Consider the following 22,658-nt stretch of genomic DNA (forward strand, 5'->3'; position numbering starts at 1 on the left):
ATAAACCGTTTTCTAACTCCTAAAAGTAAGATCAAGGCAAGGTTTTGAAAATCTTCAATTTTTATTAATTTTAGGTTAAGTTAAAAATTGACGTTTTAGTTTTTAATTTTTTACTCGGAATTTTAATAACCTATAGCATTTACTGTTATATACCGCGTTAAAGAGGAAGATTTCAGCTTCAATTTAAGCTATAAATCGTTTTCTAACTCCTAAAGATAAAGTTAAAGCGATGTTTTGAAGATCTTCTATATTTATTAATTTTAGGTTAAGTTAAAAATTGACGTTTTAGTTTTTAATTTTTTACTACGAATTTTTATAACCTATAGCATTTAATGTTATATATCGTCTTAAAGAGGAAGATTTCAGCTTTAATTTAACGTATAAATCGTTTCCAAACTCCTAAAAATAAGGTCAAGGCGATGTTTCGAAAATCTTCAATTTTTTATTAATTTTAGAATAAGTTAAAAATTGACGTTTTAGTTTTTAATTTTTTACTCGGAATTTTCATAACCTATAGCATTTAATGTTATATACCGTCTTAAAGAGGATGATTTCAGCTTCAATTTAAGGTATAAATTGTTTTCTAACTCCCAAAGATAAAGTCAAGGCGATGTTTTGAAAATCTTCTATATTTATTAATTTTAGGTTAAGTTAAAAATTGACGTTTTAGTTTTTAATTTTTTACTACGAATTTTTATAACTTATAGCATTTAATGTTATATATCGTCTTAAAGAAGAAGATTTCAGCTTCAATTTAAGGTATAAATCGTTTTCTAACTCCTTAAAACATTCTAGTTCTAGGTATAGTGTTAGTTCTAGTGACAGTGCAAGTGTAAAACTAGAACTAACACTATACCTAAAACTAGAATCATTCGGGTTTAGCCGTCTTTAGAGACGTGCGGCTAAATCCAAGTGATTCTAGTTCTAGGTATAGTGTTAATTCTAGTGACAATGCAAGTGTAAAACTAGAACTAATACTAGTCCTAGAACTAGAAACCTGGAGTCGAGCGTCTTCAAATGCATGGCTAAACCCCAAACTGGTTAAGGTATAAATCGTTTTCTTCTAAAAATGAGATCAAGGCGATGTTTTGAAAATCTTCAAATTTTATAAGTTATTATTTTTTTACTCAACATTATTATAATCTAAATTATATAATATTGTATATCACCTTAATGATGAAAATTTTAGTTTTAATTTAAGGTAAAAATTGTTTAATTCACAAAAATAAGGTTAACAACATTTTTAGGTTCCTTAGGTATTAATAATAACAAAAAGAAAAATCAGTATCAATAGAATTTATTTCATATAGTTTCTGTGTTTTACAATACATATAATAAATTTGAAAAAATTTATGAAGACATGTTTGCCAAGTAAAATAAATAATATTTCTGTAGTAATACAAAAAAGAAAAATAATGAGTGAACGGTATAGAACCCTTAATATAATATGTATAAGATTCATGCAATACAATTCAGTTTTGAGGCAGGTAAATAAACATAGTTCATAACGTTAACGAACAAAGAAACAAATAAATACATATTTGATAGGCAAATAAAATACGTGTAACTTGCGGATAAATTTTATTAGAACTATATGTATATATTATAATACTGTATTACATACAAGAAATGCACTTGTTGGAAACTTACAGAAGAGTAAAAAATATATTTCTTTCAAATGATTATTTCATATAGAGAGAGTTTCAAATCGGGGCCATGTTGTAACTACTGTACCAATAAAAAAATTAAAACATGACCGAAAAGTGTGTGGCATTGTACTAGATCTGTGTCGTATCATCATTTTTAGGTTTTCTTATTTTCCTTTTTTTTTTTTAATTTTTTGGTTTCTAGATTTTATAATTGAGACTCTTACGTATAATAATAATTCGGAAAACGTATAAGTCAGTCATCACGAATACGGACTGAAGTATTTATTATGCCAAAATCGTTTATCGTTAGGTTGCAATGGCGCGGCAGATCACGTTATGGTTTTTTTTAGTTTATTTTTTCTTTACGAATAATATAACTTTTTCGGGTAATTAAGCGAAGAGAGTACGCTCCGCTCAAACGATTCACCATCAATATCATCAATACAATCATCTCGATAAAATAACCGTTTTGTCATTTTGTTCCGTTCGATTTGTGAACGACCGGATTTGCGATTAATCTGATCTGATCGGATCGGATCGGCCGACGCAAACTCGACCAATATGTAGAAAAAAATATAGCTAGTTATTTCAGTCTTTTGAGAAAAATATCACATTCCAAACAATGAATTGTACCATTGTATCAACGCGGACCGGCGGTTTCTCTCAATCACGAAAAGTTAAACATTATTCATTTCATTAATCATCTCTTTCTCTACCGTTACTCACTAAATATCACAGACGGATGTCATGCGCAGCGGCAGATAGCACCACGCGGGAAACGACCAAACGAGATAATACTTAACACTACATATATATATACTTAGTATACACGACCCTTGTGTGTAGAAATTTGTTTCAAGGACACGCGACGCGGCTACACAAGCAGTCATGTTATGATTCGCAATAGAACCGATAAAACGAAATTATAATATTAAACGTTGTTCAATTCTCAATTACGATTTACAATCCCTTTTCTCCATTTCAATACTTAATATAATCGAAGAGATTCATCGTATGAATTTCTATTTATGTAGTTAAATGTGTATTTTTGTACTATTACGCTAAATTTAAGGGAACATAAATTATAATTAGGAAGCAAACCTTTGTGCACCGCTAAAATGTTATTCACGATTCTATTATTTCATCACTTAGTAACTAAGTTGACTTAGTAACGAGTTTAGTTCGATGATGTAGATAAGAGAAGAAAAATTTCAAGATAATTTCGTGAATCTGAATAATAACATTTTAGAGTACGCAATAAGATTTCGCAAGAGAAAAGAGATAACGTATGAGTCCACTTGCACACCAATACAGGTACACCGTTAAAACATGATAAAACTCTCGCACAGGTTCATATCTATATATCAGTACATTGGCAAACTTCTATACAATGACAAATTCGTCTAATAAACTATCTTTAAGTTTTCTCATTTGATTTTTTCAAATTAACTAAATGAAAAAAAATTCTAACCAACGAAAAAAAAATCCATAAAATAATAGTAACGGTTTTACACCTAAAAAACGAAAATAAGTAGTTTTCTTTAATATATTTTTTTTCTCCCGTAATAACAATAATAATTAAACCTGTCTTCGATCGCGGACTAGAACAATAGCAGCCCGGTTTGGCTTTTAGGCTTTTATAGAAGTTTGGCTGTACCGTTCCGATAATATATAGGAATATGTTTTCTTCGTTAAACCATATTAGAGATATATTTATATTTATGACGATAACGAAATTAACAGGTTTAGCCCAATCTCCCCTTCTATATGTTTCGTGCATTTCAACAGCATACAGATACATGAAACTATACGACTACAACAGCTACACGGGCCGACGACGACGGGTCGTCCCCACGGACACACATTTATGTAGTTTACTAAAACGATCGACCGCAGACCGCAAGGCTCACTTTGTTTAATTACTTTTTGAATGCAACGGGGGGACCAGGGGAGTGGAAAAATGGATCGGTTTCTTGGATTCAAAACAGCAGTGGCCATAACGCGGCTTTTTTCAATTTTACTACACCAAAAACCGGATTCATTCGAAGGGTGTCTCCGTAGAAATTTCAATTTTACTTTTTTTTCGGCAAACAACCTTTGTCAGTAAGTTATAAGATAGCTCATGTACGAAAAATTAGTAATGATCAAAATTCCAAACATTAAAAAGTTTCTAAACAAAAATAAAGATATCGAATTTCCTCATTTTAATCAAGTTTTATCTCAAAAATATTTTTTACCAGATTAAAAATGTTAATAAAACGTCCTACATGAACCACCTTAAATCGTCACCCGAATTCTACAAGTCCACATCAAAGAATTATACAGAGAACCAGCATTAATACATTTATAAACATTAAGAAGCAAAGCTTTAAAGTATATTACCACCATCGTACGCGCCGAGCCCTCATTTAAAAAGAAATAAAATAATTATATTATTTAAAAAAAAAAGAAAAAAACCAAACGCCCCTCTAAAAAAGAGGAGGACTCGACGTGTATCTCGCGTCACCTGCGCGTAATTAAACGCGACAAATGATTTTTGGAGAAAATCTCTTTTTCAGAAAAAACACGTCGAAACACTTACGAATGAGAGGTTGCTGCTACACGAGGCGGTAAACGGGGCCGCGAGTTACTGTTGAACGGCGGCTGTTGGCGGTTGGGTGTATGGCGGATAAGCCGCGTATTGGACCGGCCCTGAGTATTGGTTGTAGGGGCCCTGACCTTGTCCCAAAGATTGGTAACCGCACGGATTTGCGTTGTTGGGTAAACCGCGCGTTTGGAAGAACTTGTTGTTCATTATCGATTGTAAACCATCGTTGGTTTGAGGTGGTGGCATCATATATTGATGGGGCATTGTATACATTCCTGGATTATTTGGTGGTTGTGGTCCAGAATACGCTTGCCTTTGATTATAACGTTGGTTACTATAAGTGCGAGGTGCGTTACCTAAACAAAAAATATATTAAAAAATAATCTATTAATTAACCACTTAAGCGTTTTGCCAGAGTACGACTCAGACACGAAGTTTGCTTCTATAGCGACTAATAGTGATGTAAAAAAAGTAACTATCCGTTACACGAGTACTCGTTACTCCGCGAGATCCAAAGTAATCAGTTACTTCAGATCTAAAAGTTACTTTTACAAACAGCCCTTCTGAAATGAGCACTTTTGGATCCTCCATTTAAGCAAAAGGCTATTAGAAGACAAGAGACTTTCTTAAAAATACAGTCGGTTTTTATGTGAATCACCACATAAAAACCGACACAGACAGGGACATGTAGAGGACAATAAATTAAGATGATTTAACGCAACTTATCTCTATACTAAGTTGTACCCCTGAGGAGTTATAGGCCTTCAAAGTTGGTTTATTCTTATTTGAATCCATGTTGCAAGCTCTTAGATAAATTTAAAATGGTGATTAATTAGAAAAAATTAAAATACTTCTTGTACTTGCTGTTTAAATATTTATTGAAACCGGTTTCGAAGTATTACTTCATCATCAGTCAAAACCTTAATTAAATGAAACAATAAACCAAAATTAAAATCATCGTAATTAAACAAATTTACTATTAATGCCGAGTTTATACAGAATTTAGCTGTAAATTTAAATTTAAAGATTTAGATTTAAGGATTTTATTTAGCTTTAAGAAAAAAATTGATTTATACAGAATTTAAGATTTACAGAATCGCAACCTAAAGAAACAAAATATTACTAGTTTTTGTGTTGTCATTTTCTACCAATATGTTTTCTTTATGTTCAGAACATTTTTTATCGTAAATATATCGGTAGTTCTCAACAATTTTAATTAATTTTCCATCAAATTCACTCATTTTGTTGGCACAGAAATAAACAACAATTGAGGTTAGGTTAGAACGCGCTATTTACATCGCCCGATCATTGGATACAGCCAGATACAGCTGATTGAGGTCGTCTTGCGCATGTGTGACGCTGTAAATTTAGAAAAGTTGACCAACTTTATGTTTACAGCTAAATCTTACAGCTTTGTATAAACGATACATGGGGTTTCAATACATTTAACTTTTACAGCTAAATTTTTAAATTTAAATTTACAGCTTATTCGTCTGTATAAACCCGGCCTAACTCACGTCAAGTCCTTAAAAAATGTAAAACCTCATAGAACAACACACCTGTTGAAAACAAACAATCAACTAACAAAACATCACTAAGAAATTAACGAAGCAAAATCTTATAGTTAACACGTTACAAATTTGTCATGAGACAAAATGGAATCTAAAACTTACTTAACAGAAAATTCGACAAATACCGGTTATGCGACTAAAGTAAATTTATCGAAGTTACAAGAAAATAAACGTCTAAGAGAGATAAAACTACGTTATGTTACATTTAAATTGCTCACAAAACAAAATGAAAAACTGTAAACAATTTCTTAAGATTAGCTATTAAAACATTTTTTAGGTATATATTTGTAAAGAGGGGTGTAGAAAATTTCGACTTGTTCATTAAGAAGATCAATGTAATTGTTTTTACTATGTTTATCAATCTCAAAAGATTCTAATAAATCAAGTTTAAACCCTTTATCACACCTATGCAATAGTTTCACCCCTTCGAAATCCATATTAGAATTGGGTTTATTTTTATGTTCATGTAATCGTATATCTAGTCTTCGCCCAGTCTGTCCGATATATACACTATTGCAATCATTGCAGTTGATCTTATAAACACCATTATCATGAGAAATTTCGTTATTATCATTAAGATGGTGATTGGATAGCAAATTAACTATGGAATTTCTATTACTATATGCTAAAGTCACATTATATTTAGAAAATAAACTTTGGGCCTTTTGAGTCAAACTATTATAAGAAACATGTTTATATAAATTGTCTTTTTTAAATTTTGTATATAGAGGATCCTTTGTTTGTTGTATCTTGGCTAAAACCTTATTAAGTATTTTGTATGTGTATTTATTTTGTTTACCTAGATTAAAAATATAGTTAAATTCTTTGATTCTATTTTCATGTGATAAAGGGTAATCTAGTACTCTATTAAAAAAGAAACGAAAACTTGCCATTTTTTTAAAAAAGAAAACAGTTGAAATTGTGATTTGTTTTCTATAAATGTCATAGGTTATTGTATTGTATCTTTTACATTGATCAGTTTCAGATCTAGAAAAGTAATTTCCTTATTATTCTCGAGCTCACATTAAGCTAGAAAAACCAAATTTATGGGTGTACCGAGATTATTATTAATTGATAGCAAGTTGAGACCAATTGAGGCATTTCAAAGGGTTGATTAAGGGTGATGGTCCCCTAAATTTTGACAGATTTTTTTAACCTTTTGGTGGATATAATACATTTCATGTGGAATTTAATTCTAAAACTTTTTTTACTCTTATTATTTTTTAAAAAAACATTGTCGTTTTCATAAAAACCTCAAATAACTAAAGACACGTATTTCGTTAATGCTACTTAAAATCATCGAAAATTTAGTAGTCGGCTGTGAAATTATACGTCAAACTTGACAAATAGGTTATAAAACCTTGTTGTCAAATAAGTTTATAACCTATTTGTCAAGTTTGACGTAGAATTTCATAGATGACTACTAACAACTTTCGCAAAAATTAATAAGAGTAAGAAAAGTTTTAGAATAAAATTCCACATGAAACGAAGTAGTAATGTATTAAATCCGCCAAAAGGTTAAAAAAATCTGTCAAAATTTAGAGTATCATCAAATTTAATAACCGACTTTGAAGGCCTATAACTCCTCAGGTGTACAATTTAGTATAGAGGTAAGTTACGTTAAATCATCTTAATTTACTGTCCTCTACATGTCCCTGCTCTGTGTTGGTTCTTATGTGAATCACCCTGTATATGATTTTATTCAGGAGGAGATAATAGATCTAATTAATTTAGATTAGCATGGACATGTCGTTGTTTCCCCTGAAAGACGTGAAACATGTGCTGCTTCTAATAATGATCTAATATGGCAAGATTTTGATAAACAGCATGAAAGCGCGGCACCAATGAATCCAATCAGCATGGCTAGCATCGAGCTTAAAAGTTATTTGGAAGAAACACATCTGGACAGGAAACAAAATCCGTTACAATGGTGGACAGATAGAGAAATACTTTATCCTAGATTAAGTAAACTTGCTAAAAAATACATGAGTGCCATGCCAACATCTGTACTATCTGAAAGACTTTTTTCCAAAGCTGGCCAAGTATTGTCGGATTGGCGAAATCGACTTAAAAGTCGAAATGTGTAAAAAATTTTATTTTTACATTGCAATAATAAGCTGTAATATCTTTTATTTTATTATTGCTTGTTTTATAGAAGAAGTTTTGTTTTCCATTGTTAATGTGTTATTACTTTCAAATATTTTTGTTATATAATAAGAGAAACGTTTAATTAATAATTAAATAATAATAATTAAGAAAAATTCTTCGTTATAATATGCAGTGAAAAAGTAAATCCCATAACCTACACTCTATTTTTTGATATTAGTGCACAGTGCATAGTAGCGTAACAAACACAATATAATATACGTACAGTATTTGTTTTCAAAAATAAGTGTAATACAAAATAAATTCATATAAGTATGTAGTCCAACTAAAACGAGTACTCTATCGCAAACAATTACTTGTAACGAGTACAAAGTAACGAATACTTTTTCTGAAAGTAACGGATAGTTACAAATACTAAAAAGTAACTAAACTTTACATCACTAGCGACTAAACATGTGTAACGCAGCAAAATTTGCTACGCCGACACACTTATACTGGCGCACCTAAGTACTTGAGTTAGCGCGATGTATCAACTCAATTGCGCCATAATGCAGTTGCTAAGGGGCCCACTGGGGCCTAAGTGTGCGCGTAAAAATTATGCACTCCTCTACGCATACATACAGAGTGTTAAATAATTATCGTACCCGACGTCATCATTGCAAATATGCAACCAACATCACAATGTAATAGGCACATACGCAAATCGCGTATTGCAATACCAATACTGTGATATTGGTTGCATACATGCAATGATGACGTCGGGTACGATAATTAATTAACACTCTCTACATACATACAACGCTGTTACTGATACACGTATGTATGTGTGGTACAGGGAGTGCGTATTCTATACGCGGTACCTAGACCCCAACAGGCTCCTTGTACATCCTCCCTCTAAGAGGTCTGAGATGTTATAACGAGCTTATCTCGATTTTGGCTGATTTCGCTTCCTGACCGACCCCCCTTCTCACCGGGCGTGCTTGAGCACAGGCCCAGTGCGGGTTCGCCCCTGTCAGGTGCCGCTCAATGATACCACTCACTCGCTGACCCCCTCGAACCAAGGTGGAGCAAAGCTGCTTATCAACCCTTGGTCCGGGTACGCTTCCACGAGGTTTAGCATCAAAGGCGCTAACGCGCATTCAGCCATATATTCAAACCTCTTACACACATGGGTGATTACGACAACCAGAGGTGAACGACTGGTTGCCGGGACCGACGGCTTAACGTCCCCGCCGAAGGACGGGTGGGCGGCTTGGTGAAAATGTTTAAACCGGGACATACATACATACATACAACGCAGTTGCTGATACATCACATCTATCGCTCGCCGGTCAGCTGCGCCGGCGCCGCCTGCTGTCTCGTTCGGTTGTGCAGTGAGCAAACGAACAAACTCCTATGTATTATTGAGTATACGTTTTCCATGTTGTACATGTTGTTTAATTGAATGCATTAAAACATGATTCATTAGTTCATGTATTAAGTTCTAGCAAATACAAGTTTTCAAAAATTCTTAATTAATTAATTGCTGGTATTTTCACCTACAGATATGTGTTGTAAATCTTCAATAGCTATTTGACAGATCTGTCAGATTTTTAGCCCTGCAAACCCCGCAAAATGAAAATATGTTACGGCACACATTTTGTACAATATCGCCATTATATTTGCTCATTTGATGGACTATATAATAGGGTGATAAGTCTGACAGATCTGTCGCATAGCTATTGAGGACTTTATAGATAGTTGAAAATACCAGTCCTAAGTCTTATGTCACCTGCGCCATAGCGGTTGTGCATTAAACTGCTTTGCGTCTACGAGTGTGTTGCGCCTATCCTTAGTAAGCCACACCAGCGTGCGCTACTACGCCAACGATGGGGCAATTGAGTTCACTCATTTTAAAGTTGGGTACAACTCATCAGGGTTGTATCAGAGCATGTAACACATCTCTAATAGCGACATGCCCGAGTATCTTTTGTTCAGTGAATAATGTTAGAAACTGATAAGAGAGTGAAAGTGATGGTCCTATGATTCTGATTTAGAGAACGAAAATGTCGTTGAATTCACTGAATTTCTTCCCATAAATGTAGGAAATCCACCGCCTTGTTCTCCAAGGTTTTCTTTTAGCGACACAGCTGGTGTAAATTTCCAATTTGACGATGATGCTGAGGAATCAATTTTACGATATTTTGAATTTTTTTGGAATACCGAAATCCTGGACCTATTTACAACAGAGACTGACAGACATGTCGTTCAACGTGGTACTGGAATTTCGCGAAGATTTTCACGTTTGAAGAAGTGGAAACCGATAGTTAATGGAGAATTGATGTTTTTTTTGCTATTCAAATTTTGCAAGTTATTGTAAGTAAGCCAAAATACGAATGGTATAAAAGTTATGTCCTGTAGGCGTTTTAGTTTATTGAAGAGTTGTAGACATTTTACAATGTAAGATATAATGCAGAAACGCATCCACATCCAAAACTAAATAAATTATGGTCTGTCATTATGAACATATAAATAAAAAATTTCCTTCTGCTATTACGCTCGAAAAAGATGTAACAATAGACGAGAATATTATGCTCTATAAGGGTAGATTGGGTTGGATTCAGTATATGCCTCTAAAAAGAGCCAGATTGGGCATCAAATCTTACATATTATGCGAATCTAAATCGGGATATATTTGGTCATTCATCATTTACACAGGAAAAGGAACAATAATTGATAATAATTATAAAGACCAAGGAATGGGAACACAAATTGTTATGTCTTTGATGAGACCAATTTTGAACTAACAATTTTTATACTTTGCAGACACTTGTTACTATGACATTGAACAGAAAAGATGTGCCAAAAGATCTGCAAAAGAAAAAGTTGAAAAAAGAAGAAATAATGGCATACCAGAGAGGAAAAGTCTGTGTTACGAAATGGAAAGACAAAAAGGACGTTGGCTTCTTACAACAATTCACAATACAGAAATGATAGAAGTTGAAAGAAGGCAAGATTCTAAAAAACTTCCAAAATTTATCAATGATTACAACAGTTCTATGGGGTTTGTTGACAAAATCAATTATCAACATCTAACAAGTTATCCTATTATCAAAAAGCGCTGAAAGAAATATTATATAAAACGTTTCAACACCTTCTAGATCAGACAATTTGGAATTTTTTTGTTATACCATAATTTCAGATTCATAACTAATTTTTAAAACTTAAAGAAAGAGAAAATAAAATAAAATAAGGTGACAGTTTTTAGACACCTTTTCTTACAAAAAATGAAACGCTGAAGTGGTTAACAATTTCATTTTTAACTCACCATAATTTCTTCCTGGCCCATTTTGATAGCCCCCGTTACCACCCATTTGTCCATACCCATAAGATGGGTTCTGATACTGTTGATTATAAGCATTTTGGTAACCATTATTATGATAACTCTTATTAAAACCCCTTGGATTATTATCCCCATTTCTCCCTCCCACACTATTTTGTGGAATATTATTTGGTCGTCCAGGATTAATTCTTTGTTGGGATGTATGTTCGAGAGCAACTTTATTATTATTAGTCCAAGTCTTATTTCTCATCGATCCATTACTGGAATTTGGAGACGCATTATCCCTGTTTCTATTTTGCCATCTGTTTCGACTGTTTTGACTGTTTCTTGCGGACATGGCAAGTTCTTGTAATTGCGGATTTAAAGCTTGCCCGGCTTCTTCTAAAACGGCGATCAAATCCTTTGCTTGTCGTTGATTCGCGGGGGTGAAATATGCGTATGCAGTACCAGCCTGCTGACACCTTCCAGTACGGCCAATTCGATGGACGTAATCTTCACTGGAGTTTGGATAATCGTAATTAACGACGTATTTAACGTCTTCAACATCGAGACCTCTAGCTGCCACATCAGTTGCAACTAAAATCCACGATTTACCACTGCGGAACTCATTTAATACGTAATCTCTTTCCGGTTGTGATTTATCCCCATGGATGCAAGTAGCTGCGTATCCTTCTCGTCTTATAGCTTTAGTAATATCATCAACTTTTTTCTTGGTTTCGACGAAAATTATGATTTTGTTATTGCGATCTGAGCCAATTTCCTTGAGGAGGTTCATTAATTTTCCTTCTTTTTCATGTTCTTCGCACACGTCGACTATTTGACGAATGTTGTGGTTTGCAGTTAAAGCTAATGAGCCAACATTTACCTATAAAGTATAATTTTTTGAAAAAAAAAACACTTTAGATAATAAAATATACATTATTTATCCTAAACTTTTGATCTAAAATATTTTCACTATGGTACTTCCACTACATCGAAAGTAAGCCACAAAATCATTATTTTATATGGAATACTGTGGTTTTTATCAGATATTAAAATTCTTTATACAGTATGTCCCCGGATCGAGTTACAAAGAGAAAAAAAATTTTTGTTACTGATTTTTCAAACTTATCTCAGCATAAATAATGCGTCGGATATGTTCAAACCACGAATGGTGGGGGATTTGCTACAAAATAGGGCGAACTTAATTCAGAGTTATACTTTGTGGCTCTGACGACAGCGCCCCTTGTGTTAAAACTGCAAACTAAAATTAAATATACTTTTTAGGTTATAGTTGACAGATTTTTAGTTCTGACAGATCAGCTGATTTTAGCTGGACCAATTCTATATTATAGGAGTAATAAAAATTATAATAATATTGATTAATATTATTATATCTAATATTGAGTTGTAAAAATGATGTGTAATAATGATTAATGTAATAGACCGCAAAAGAAAAAATAACTGACCTAACCTAAACAGATTAATTTTTGTTAGTTTACAGTTTTGCCACCGGGGCGCTGTCGTCAGAGCCACAAGGTAAAACTCTGAATTAGATTCGCCCTATTCTGGAACACAGTCGTCTATTGCCGTTTTATCTCCTTATATTACTTCGTGGTTCAAACGCATGAATTTTATACTCTAACTATAAAAGTTAACTAATTATTCCAATTTTTATACAGGGTGTCACACAAAAAACGCCCCAAGCTGTAACTCTGTCATTTATATTCTGATCTTCATGAGCGAAGTATCAAATGAAATGGTTTGATGCAACTATGATTCATGCTACAAATAAATTTTTTCCAAGGCCATCTTCAATTTCAGGCGATTATTAACTTTGAAAAGCGTGACAATCTGTATATACAGGTGTCGTTTTTCTGCTAAAATTACATTTAAAATGGATATATTGTACATCAATGGATCCAGAAAAACAATCTCTATCCAATGACGTGAAGAAAAATATACGCAGCAATTTGAAAAACAAAAGTGAATAATTGATTGAAATTGAAGATGGTGTTGGAAAAAATTTATTTGTAGCATGAATCATAATATTCATCAAACCATTTCGTTTGATGCCTCGCTCATGAAAATCGGAATGTAAATAACAGAATTACAGGTTGGGGCGTTTTTTGTGTGACCCTGTATAATAATTAGACTTTTTTAAATTGAAAATTTTTCAAGTTCAATTTATGATATGTGACCATAGAAACCATAAAAGTTACAACTTATGTTGACGAGATTAAGTGTTTTCATGCGATGTTAACCGTGAAAGAGAGAATTTATTTAGTACTGTGCTATGGTGCTAGTGAATCATGTTTTCGTGTAGTTATACAAAAATTCCAGCAAAAATATCTCATGTTGGGGCTCGCAAACTTATGAAAAAATTTTTAGAAACAGGTTCTGTATTATCCATAAAGAGGCAGACAAAAAGACTAAATGAGAAAGACGCTGCTTTTCAGATAGCTTTTCAACAAATGACATTGTTTCTTCCCAGCATTGTCGTTATTGGAGCGATGTAAATCCAAATACCCTTAAATTTTATACGGTCAATGTACTTTCAGCAAGACAGTTGCCCAGCTTACCATTCACACATTGCGCCAAGTGGTTAAATTTACAATTAAATTTACATTTAATAGTATATTATTCAACAAGCGTATAATGGCGGCTGTTACCCATGAAGAAAAAGTTGCAAGTTGTAATCTGAGTGGGTAACATCCATTATACGCAAGTTGAATACTATACTTTATCTACAACTATTTAATTTTGAAAAAAAAAATCAAAAAAATGGAAAAAAAAATAAACTTGATAGACATTTCAGACATAACCTCAATATAAGAAAGCTGTCATTTCTGTTAATATTTTATTTTTTGATTAGTAGGCCGCGTCAGAACTGTGGAATAATGGCTTCATTATTCAACACTTTGTCAGTCATGGGTAATGCGTGTCATTACCCGTCAAAAATCAATTGTATAACGAATAGATAATTCAATAGTTATAGATAATAGTATATTATTATATGAGCATATAATGAGGGCTATTATTCACGAAGGTTAAGTTTATGTCACGAGCGTAGCGAGTGGCATAATTAACCTGAGTGAATAATAGCTCATTATATGCGAGTAGAATACTATACTTTGTCCACGACTATTGAAATTGATTCCATACATTTTTTTTAAATAAATTTTTGAATAAAGGTTAATCGTCAATGTGACACAAATTCAATGTTACTAACTGTAACCAACTTCACAACAATTTGTCAAAATTAAATGTCAGTTTTATAAAACGTCGTTTTCTTTAGGAAAATTAATTAATTTATACTTAAATCATACGAAAAAAGGAATTTGTTTAGGTTTTTTTAATGTCAAACATTTAGAAACTCCTAAAAAATTGAATTAAATTCACGTTTTTTGAACTTTTAACGTTTCAAATAATTATTATTAGTCTGGTCAAGATGGCTACCCGTGGATAATGATTATTATGCACCGCTATTATTCACTCCGTGAAAAATGACTACCATTTTGTTTTAGAAAACTCATTCATAAGGTATACAGGGTGTCTCAGCGAGACCGGTCATTAGACGTTTCTGGGGTTCTGGCCAAACAAAAAATTTAAGAATGCAGACATAAGTATTATCAATTACGTTCTCTTCATCTAAAATATTTTCAGATTTCTAGCACTTCCGGTTATACCGGAAGTCGCCACATACTTTATTTTTTTAAATGGAACACCTGTATATTTTTACATATTTGGATTTGTCTGTTTTGAAGGTTTAGAAATAACTTTACTTTTTGCAATTTGATTCGGCCGTTCTCGAGTTATTCGATTTTTTCTAGAAAAATCTGCTCCTGCGGACATTTGTTAAAAAAATCATAGAACACTCAATTTTTGAGATATCAATTTAGGATTCAGAACATGCTTAAACAACATGATGGAGTATGTTTTGGTGCCGACAACGGCTGTCTAGATCGTTTGGTCACTTTACTATGACACGTTAACTTTTCGAAATTTTGAAGCACCATAACTTCATTTTTTTAAATGGCACCCCCCATATTTTATTACTTAGTCGTCTTCGGCGTCTCATTTTACATCTTTTATATTCCATATGTCCTATGTCTAACATTAATAGTTTGAGAAATAATTAGGGTGTTTTGAAAAATACTCACATATCATATCGATATTAACCTAGTGTGCCATGGAAAACAAATGTTTAATGACTTATTGATAAACGTCAAAGTCTGATTTACGTTGTTTGATGCTTGTAAGTCTAAAACCAGTTAAAATGGAGATTAATAACGTAAATAATGTTTATACAAATGAAGAAATCCATAATTTATTTTTTGTGCACGAAAAGTGCGACAAAGTTCTTACAATTAGTAGAACTTGCAGAATGTTTAACGAAAATTATCCACATTTATCTCCGATGACAAAAGGTAAATTTAGAAGAATAAAAGCAAATTTTTTGCATTTTGGACGAATTAATCCCGTGTTAAACTGACCAAAAAATGTAGTAGATAATGCAACGGAAGAGGTGAATACCTTGGCTTATTTCGAGCCCAGTCCCAACACCTCAATTCGAGCTGCCAAAGAAGATCTGGGAATCATACTACGAACTTTGTCGCGCTTGTCATGCATAAAAAATTAATTAAGAATTTCTTGATTTGTGTAAATATTACTTTCGTAATTGTTATCGATTTTAACTCGTTTCAGTACTAATATTAAGGGACATAACACATAATTATTAGCTCACATGCATCAAGTGACGTAAACAAGTGAGTCTTTGACAAGAACTCATTGAGAAGCCTTGTTTTTCATGGCACACTAGGCTAAATATCCATATGATATGTGTGCATTTTTCAAAAAACACTAATTATCTCCCAAACTATTAATATTAGGTATAGGACATATGGGATATAAAAGATGTAGAATGAGACACCGTAGACGACTAAGAAATAAAATATGGGGGGTGCCATTTAAAAAAAAAAAGTTATGGTACTTCCAAATTTTGAAAAGTTAACGTGCCATAGTAAAGTAACCAAACGTTCTAGACAGCAGTTCTCAGCACCAAAACATACTCCATCATGTTGCTTAAGCATGTTCTCAATTCTAAATTGATAGCCTAAAAATCGAGTGTTCTCTGATTTTTTGAACAAATGTCTGCTGGAGCAGATTTTTCTAGAAAAATTCGAATAACTCGAGAACGGCCGAATCAAATTGCAAAACGTAAAGTTATTTATAAACCTTGAAAACAGACAAATCCAAATATGTAAAAATATACAGGGTGTTCCATTTAAAAAAATAAAGTTGGTGGCGACTTCCGGTATAACCGGAAGTGCAAGAAATCTGAAAATATTTTAGACGAAGAGATCGTAATTGATAATACTTAAGTCTGAATTCTCAAATTTTTATTTTCGCCAGAACCCCAGAAACGTCTAATGACCGGTCTCGCTGAGACACCCTGTATATTATAAGGTAGTCGTGGACAAAATATTTTATTCAATTAGCCATATTTTAATTTGATTTGTCCGTATATTTTTCACTAACATAAGTTGTAACTTTTATTTTATATCATCTTACATATCGTAAATTGAACTTGAAAAATTCTTAATTTAAGAAAAGTATAATTTTTACATAAAAATGGCAATAATTAGTTAACTTCTATAGATAGAATATAAAATTCGTGCTATTTAGTGGTTTGAACTTATCCGACGCATTATTTATGCTGAGATAAGTTTGAAAAATCAGTAATAAATTTTTTTCCTCTTTGTAACTCGATCCGGGGACATACTGTATACAAATAGGTTGACTTAGATAAGGATTGCTTATACCTATAGCTTTTCGTTTTCCAAGTATTTTCATTTTCTTTTATCAAAGTGCTTTTTTAACACCGTATTTTTCAGTCAGTGTACAAATAACAAAGTTGAAAATTAATTGATATTAATCAGCGACTTTCTCAAAAACATTTTAGATAATAAGATCGAGATGAATAATGGCACAAAAAAATGGGGTGTTGCTAAGTAATATTTTACCTGAATATAGTCAACAAGAAATTCTTCAGCAAGAGCTTGAACTTGTTTAGGCCAAGTAGCAGACCACATCAAAACCTGTCTATCCGGACGAATTTGTGTAATAATCTTACGAATTTGTGGTTCAAATCCCATATCCAACATTCGATCAGCTTCGTCCAACACCAAATAAGTACACCTCGACAAATTTGTTGTTCCCTTTTCTAAGAAATCGATAAGACGTCCGGGAGTAGCTATAACCACTTCGACGCCTCTCTCCAAATCGCGAGCTTGAGGTCCTTTAGGTGATCCCCCAAAAATGCACGTGTTACGAATCATTGTTGACGATCCGAAATCCCTAGCGACTTTTTGAATTTGTTGAGCTAATTCTCTGGTAGGGGCAAGAATCAAAGCGATCGGTCCTTCGCCTCGGTTAGCTCTTGGTTGGCTATTAATATGCACAGTGGCCGGCAGCATGTAAGCTAAAGTTTTCCCGGATCCTGTTTGAGCAATGCCAACCAAATCGCGGCCGGACAACACAATGGGCCAACCTTGGGCTTGAATAGCTGTCGGTTCTTGAAAACCTTGACGAATCAACTCGTCGGTGATATAATCGGGAAAGCTACCCTCTTCAAAACACTCGCTCGGAATCGGAACGTTGGAACCCCGCACAAAAATCTCCCTATCGAGGCGATAATTTTGAACATCTCCGTCCGAACGGGTCGTGCTATTCTTATGGGGAACGTAAAAGTTCTTTTCGAATGGTTTTAACGTTGCAACGTCCCAGACCGGTTTCGTCATTGTTTCGTGTGTCACCGTCGATTTATTGTTGTTGGTTTGAGTGGATTTCGGTCCGCCGAAATCTTGAACTGGAGCAATAGTTCGGCTTGGTGGACCGTTCCAATAATTAGATTGCTTACCGTATTGTTCATCACGATCAGATCGAGACCTAAACCTATAAATTACGAAATAAAATTTAGTACAAAGTATTAATTTTCAAATACAAATTGTTTTTAACACTAATTTTTCAATGTATTATATAAAATTTAAAAAAATCACTTAATACTTATGCTTAATACTAATAATTATGTTGAAGCTCTTAATGATAAACTCATTAAGTTTTCGAAGGTATGAGAGTGGAGCGGTGGAGACGCTTTGCTATCCTTTCCCAGCAACCCTCAACATCACATTCATTTAAAACAACTTGTTAAATGTTACGTATTCATCAAAAATATGTCTTGGGCTCTAATATTTTTTAATAAAAATAGTGTTCTACTCTTATCAGAAATAATCAAATATTTATACACTTCATATGAGAGAGGTGTAGTTCCAAAACGTGCAATCTCCAATTTATCAATGAGATATCTATTGAATAACTCTAAACGCAATATAAACTCTAAATTCGCAATATGTAAATGCAGTAACCATACTTACGAAACTAATATGCACTTGAACTGTCTCATATAAAATGCAACATAGCTTAATAGTAGTTTTATAGGACAAGTAATTTTCTAAACGAAAAGTTTTGCTTGGAAAAGCGTGACGTCCTTATGATAACCCTGAATTTTCGACCGTCTTATGAGACGCACGGCTAAACCCGAATGTTTGAGGTTCTAGGTCTAGTGTTAGCTCTACTTTTCGTTCAATAAAAATATACCACAATCTAACGTTGAATAACAATTAAAACTAGAACTAGAAACATTCGGGTTTAGCCGCACGTCTCTCAAGACGGCTAAACCCGAATGATTCTAGTTCTAGGTCTTGTGTTAGTTCTAGTGATAGTGCTAATGCAATACTAGAACTCAGACTAGACCGAGAACTGGAAACATTAGGATTTAGCGGCACGTCTTTCAAGACGGCTAAACCCGAATGATTCTACTTCTAGGTTTTGTATCAGTTCTGGTGATAGTGTAAAACTAGAACTCACACTAAACCGAGAACTAGAAACATTCGGATTTAGCCGCACGTCTCTCAAGATGGCTAAACCAGAATGATTCTAGTTCTAGGTCATGTGTTTGTTCTACTGATTGTGCTAGTGCAAAACTAGAACTAACACTAGACCGAGAACTGGAAACATTCGGATTTAGCCGCACGTCTCTCAAGACGGCTAAACCCGAATGATTCTAGTTCTAGGTCTTGTGTTAGTTCTACTGATAGTGCTAGTGCAAAACTAGAACCAACACTGGATCGAGAACTGGAAACATTCGGATTTAGCCGTACGTCTTTCAAGACGGCTAAACCCGAAGAATTCTAGTTCTAGGTCTCGTGTTAGTTCTAGTAATAGTGCAAAACTAGAACAAACACTAGACCGAGAACTGGAAACATTCGGATTTAGCCGCACCTCTCTCAAGACGGCTAAACCCGAATGATTCTAGTTCTAGGTCTTGTGTTAATTCTAGTGACAGTGCAAAGTGAAAGTATCGGGTTTAGCTGTGCGTTTTCAGACACACAGGTAAACCCGAATGTTTGTAGGTCTAGTGTTAGTTCAATAAAAATATGGAACATAGTGATATCTTATGTTAACTCACTAGAACTAACATTAGACCTACAACCAAAAACATTCAGACATGTTACGTTTTATGTGGGACAAAGTAAGTAGATACGCCCTGGTTTCTATGAAAATATATTTTTGTATATCGCATTTTAAGTGAAATTCACTGTATAATGTGGAACAAAAGTCTAAAAACCCACACGTAAGAAGACTATATATATATATATATATATATAACAGTTATGATTAATGTATTCAGAAAGACATTAAATAAATACAATTGTACTGTACATTGTAAATATACACGCGAAAAAGCATGTCTTTTCTTAGTATCAGTAACTGACCACACTTAAAACGAGTTTCCAATCAATTAGAAACTGTACCACAAACAAATTTGTTGTTATAAACTTCAAATCTTCATAACATCTTCCTGTGGCTGAAAACCTAACAGTGGAAGACAATTTCTCTTGGGGCGTTATCGCTTTTTTCATTCTTGTGTCCTGGCGTTTGATAAGAGGTTTGATAATAATAAGCAAAACACCAATTGCAATTAATATTAATTCTTTAGAAATCATCATAACATGATAATATTTATGTATTTACAACTAAACCACACTAAGGCCCACTTTTACCACCTCTTGATAAGTTTATCCCCTGGATAAATCCAACTCTTTGCCAATGAGAGCGTAAGTAGTAACTATCCCCTAGATACTTTATCAGAAAGATAGCAAAAGTGGGATTAAGGCCCACTTTATTCATCTTTGGATAAATTTAATTATCAAATATTTACCATAGTTACTGGTCAAATAGCCAATAGACTTACCTGTGGGATGTCCAAGCGATAGTACCATCAAGACTATTCAGATATAGCACAATAAGGTGCTACAGACCATATTATTTTAACTTTAATTTAGTTCTTGTCAAATTTTTGACATGAATTCTCCCGTCAATTTGACATCTTTATGTCAAAAATTTGACAGCACAACTGTCAAAATAAACTGAATATCAATAAAAATTACATTTTTATTAAAAATGTGAAATCTTTATAAACAATTATGGAAGAAAATGATTAAGCTCTGTAACTAAATCTATATTTCTATATAACATTTCCTGTTAACCAATGAAAGTGCTTAAAACAATTGTAACCATGACAACAACCCCTTGTTAAGCTTCACAGATAATAGATTTAATAATAAGTTAATTAAAATCTAATAATAAATTAAAAAAAAAGACTAAATTGGATAGTTAACGCATATTTTTACCAACTATTTTCAACTACTGATAAATTAATTAATTAACAGTTTTACCACATACTTCATACATAGATATAAAAAAAATTTTTTTGATAACCAAGTGCATCCCGTCAATAATAATTTAATCATTCCTATTAACGATAAAAATCTTTGCAGGATGCATGCAATACATCCTCATCTCCAAAAGCCCAAAGAAGTGGGAGAGTTATAAAAGCAAATGGCAGGATAGGATGTGAAAGACAGACAAATGTCATCGATTTTTTTCTAGACCACTGACCCATTTAACCTAGACGAATCGCGTAGAAAATCGAAATAAAGGCTGGTACTTACATGGTATTATTGTGGTATCCGGTATGGTACTGCATCTTGCAGTCGATCGGTGCCGTCGAAATACTGTCAATGGCGTCAGTTATCACCGCTGGAAGCGAAAAAAAAAGTGTCGGTGAAATTTACAACGAACGGTTCGTAATTATATAAGGAAATCGGAATCAGGATTTCAATTGAAAGTAATCTGATGATGGATTTGAAAATGGTTAGAATGAAAACGAATAACGGCTAATTCGGCTAGGATTTTTAAGTAAAAGTATTCGATCGGGGAACACTTACATTCGACCAACCTGACCGGTGAACAAAACGATAATCGGCAATGCCAAGAAAGGCAAATGGAACGTCAATGTGACAGTTTAGTACAGCTTCTTTGCAATAGATGGCTATAGCAACATTTTTAATTAGAAAAAATTTATTTTATTATTCATTTATTTATTTTTTAGTTGATTATTATTAAACAAAATTATTATTGACCAGCTCGTTTTATTCGTAAACTTGTAAAATAAACAATTTTAACAGAACAATTTTAGTTTTTTTTTGCTATCACACGAACAGCTGTGCCACGATAATAATGTAATATTTGTACGAGAGATGGCTGTAATAAATGTTGTTAATTAGATTTACTAATAAAAATTGGGCTCTAAAATAAGAAAACCCAAAGTTGTTATCTTATCAAAACGAGCAACTTTGAGTTTTTAATCTTATTTTCCTTAGATAAAATTGGGAATGTAAGTTTATGCTAATTAAATAGTTTAATAGTGGAATTTTAGATGGCGCTAAAAACATGTAGTTGTTGAAATTGAAAATTAGGATTTAAAAGAAATAATGTTATAAAAGACAAATTTATTAATTAATTTTATAATTACTTACAAAAATTATAAATTTCATATAAAATTGAATCTAAAAAAATATGACAAAAAGTATAACATTGGATATTTATTATGTTTAAACAAATTGCTTTAAATAAACCATCCATATTTGTTATTATTTATTGTATGGTTCATTTTAATAAATAAATTTCAATTTAATTGATATCCAAATAAATTATCTAAACAAATTATAGTGTAATATTTGTACAAAAGATGGCTTTAACAAATATTTTAATTAATTGTTTGCTAAAACAAGTTAAAAAAAAGATAAAATCTAAAAAGTAGCCAAAATTAATGAATTTGTATTAAAAAAATATCACATAAATTTTTAATTTCAATAAAAATATTTGAAAAAGTTATAAACTATTTAAATTTACCGCCTATTTTAGTAAAAATGGCGGACGATTGCTATGACATGGCTATGACCTTAATTTTAAAATGAATCTCTCAAAGGTTATGTCACCTCTTTGTAAAAATGAATTACGTTAAATTAAACTTTTAT

The 22,658-nt window shown here is 32.8% G+C and overlaps 1 protein-coding gene across 1 annotated transcript; it reads right to left on the reverse strand.

Moving 5' to 3' along the window:
• Positions 1–1,281: 1,281 nt before the first annotated feature.
• On the reverse strand, positions 1,282–21,640 carry LOC111421865 (uncharacterized). The gene is made up of 5 exons (XM_023055062.2): positions 21,567–21,640; positions 21,291–21,378; positions 17,241–18,171; positions 11,221–12,100; positions 1,282–4,592 (listed from the first exon to the last, which is right to left on the reverse strand). The coding sequence occupies exons 2-5, from the start codon at positions 21,323–21,325 to the stop codon at positions 4,276–4,278; spliced, it is 2,163 nt and encodes a 720-aa protein (XP_022910830.1). The 5' UTR covers positions 21,326–21,378; positions 21,567–21,640; the 3' UTR covers positions 1,282–4,275.
• Between the last annotated feature and the right edge of the window lie 1,018 nt (positions 21,641–22,658).

Source organism: Onthophagus taurus, chromosome 1, assembly GCF_036711975.1.
Source record: "Onthophagus taurus isolate NC chromosome 1, IU_Otau_3.0, whole genome shotgun sequence".
Classification (NCBI taxonomy): domain Eukaryota; kingdom Metazoa; phylum Arthropoda; class Insecta; order Coleoptera; family Scarabaeidae; genus Onthophagus; species Onthophagus taurus.

Coding starts and splice junctions, on each gene's coding strand:
- LOC111421865 (XM_023055062.2), bottom strand. CDS start 21,325: ATGCAGTACCATACCGGATACCACAATAATACCAT. Junction 18,172..21,290: donor GGATACCACAATAATACCAT/GTAAGTACCAGC, acceptor CGTAATTTATAG/GTTTAGGTCTCGATCTGATC. Junction 4,593..11,220: donor TGGGCCAGGAAGAAATTATG/GTGAGTTAAAAA, acceptor TTTTTTGTTTAG/GTAACGCACCTCGCACTTAT.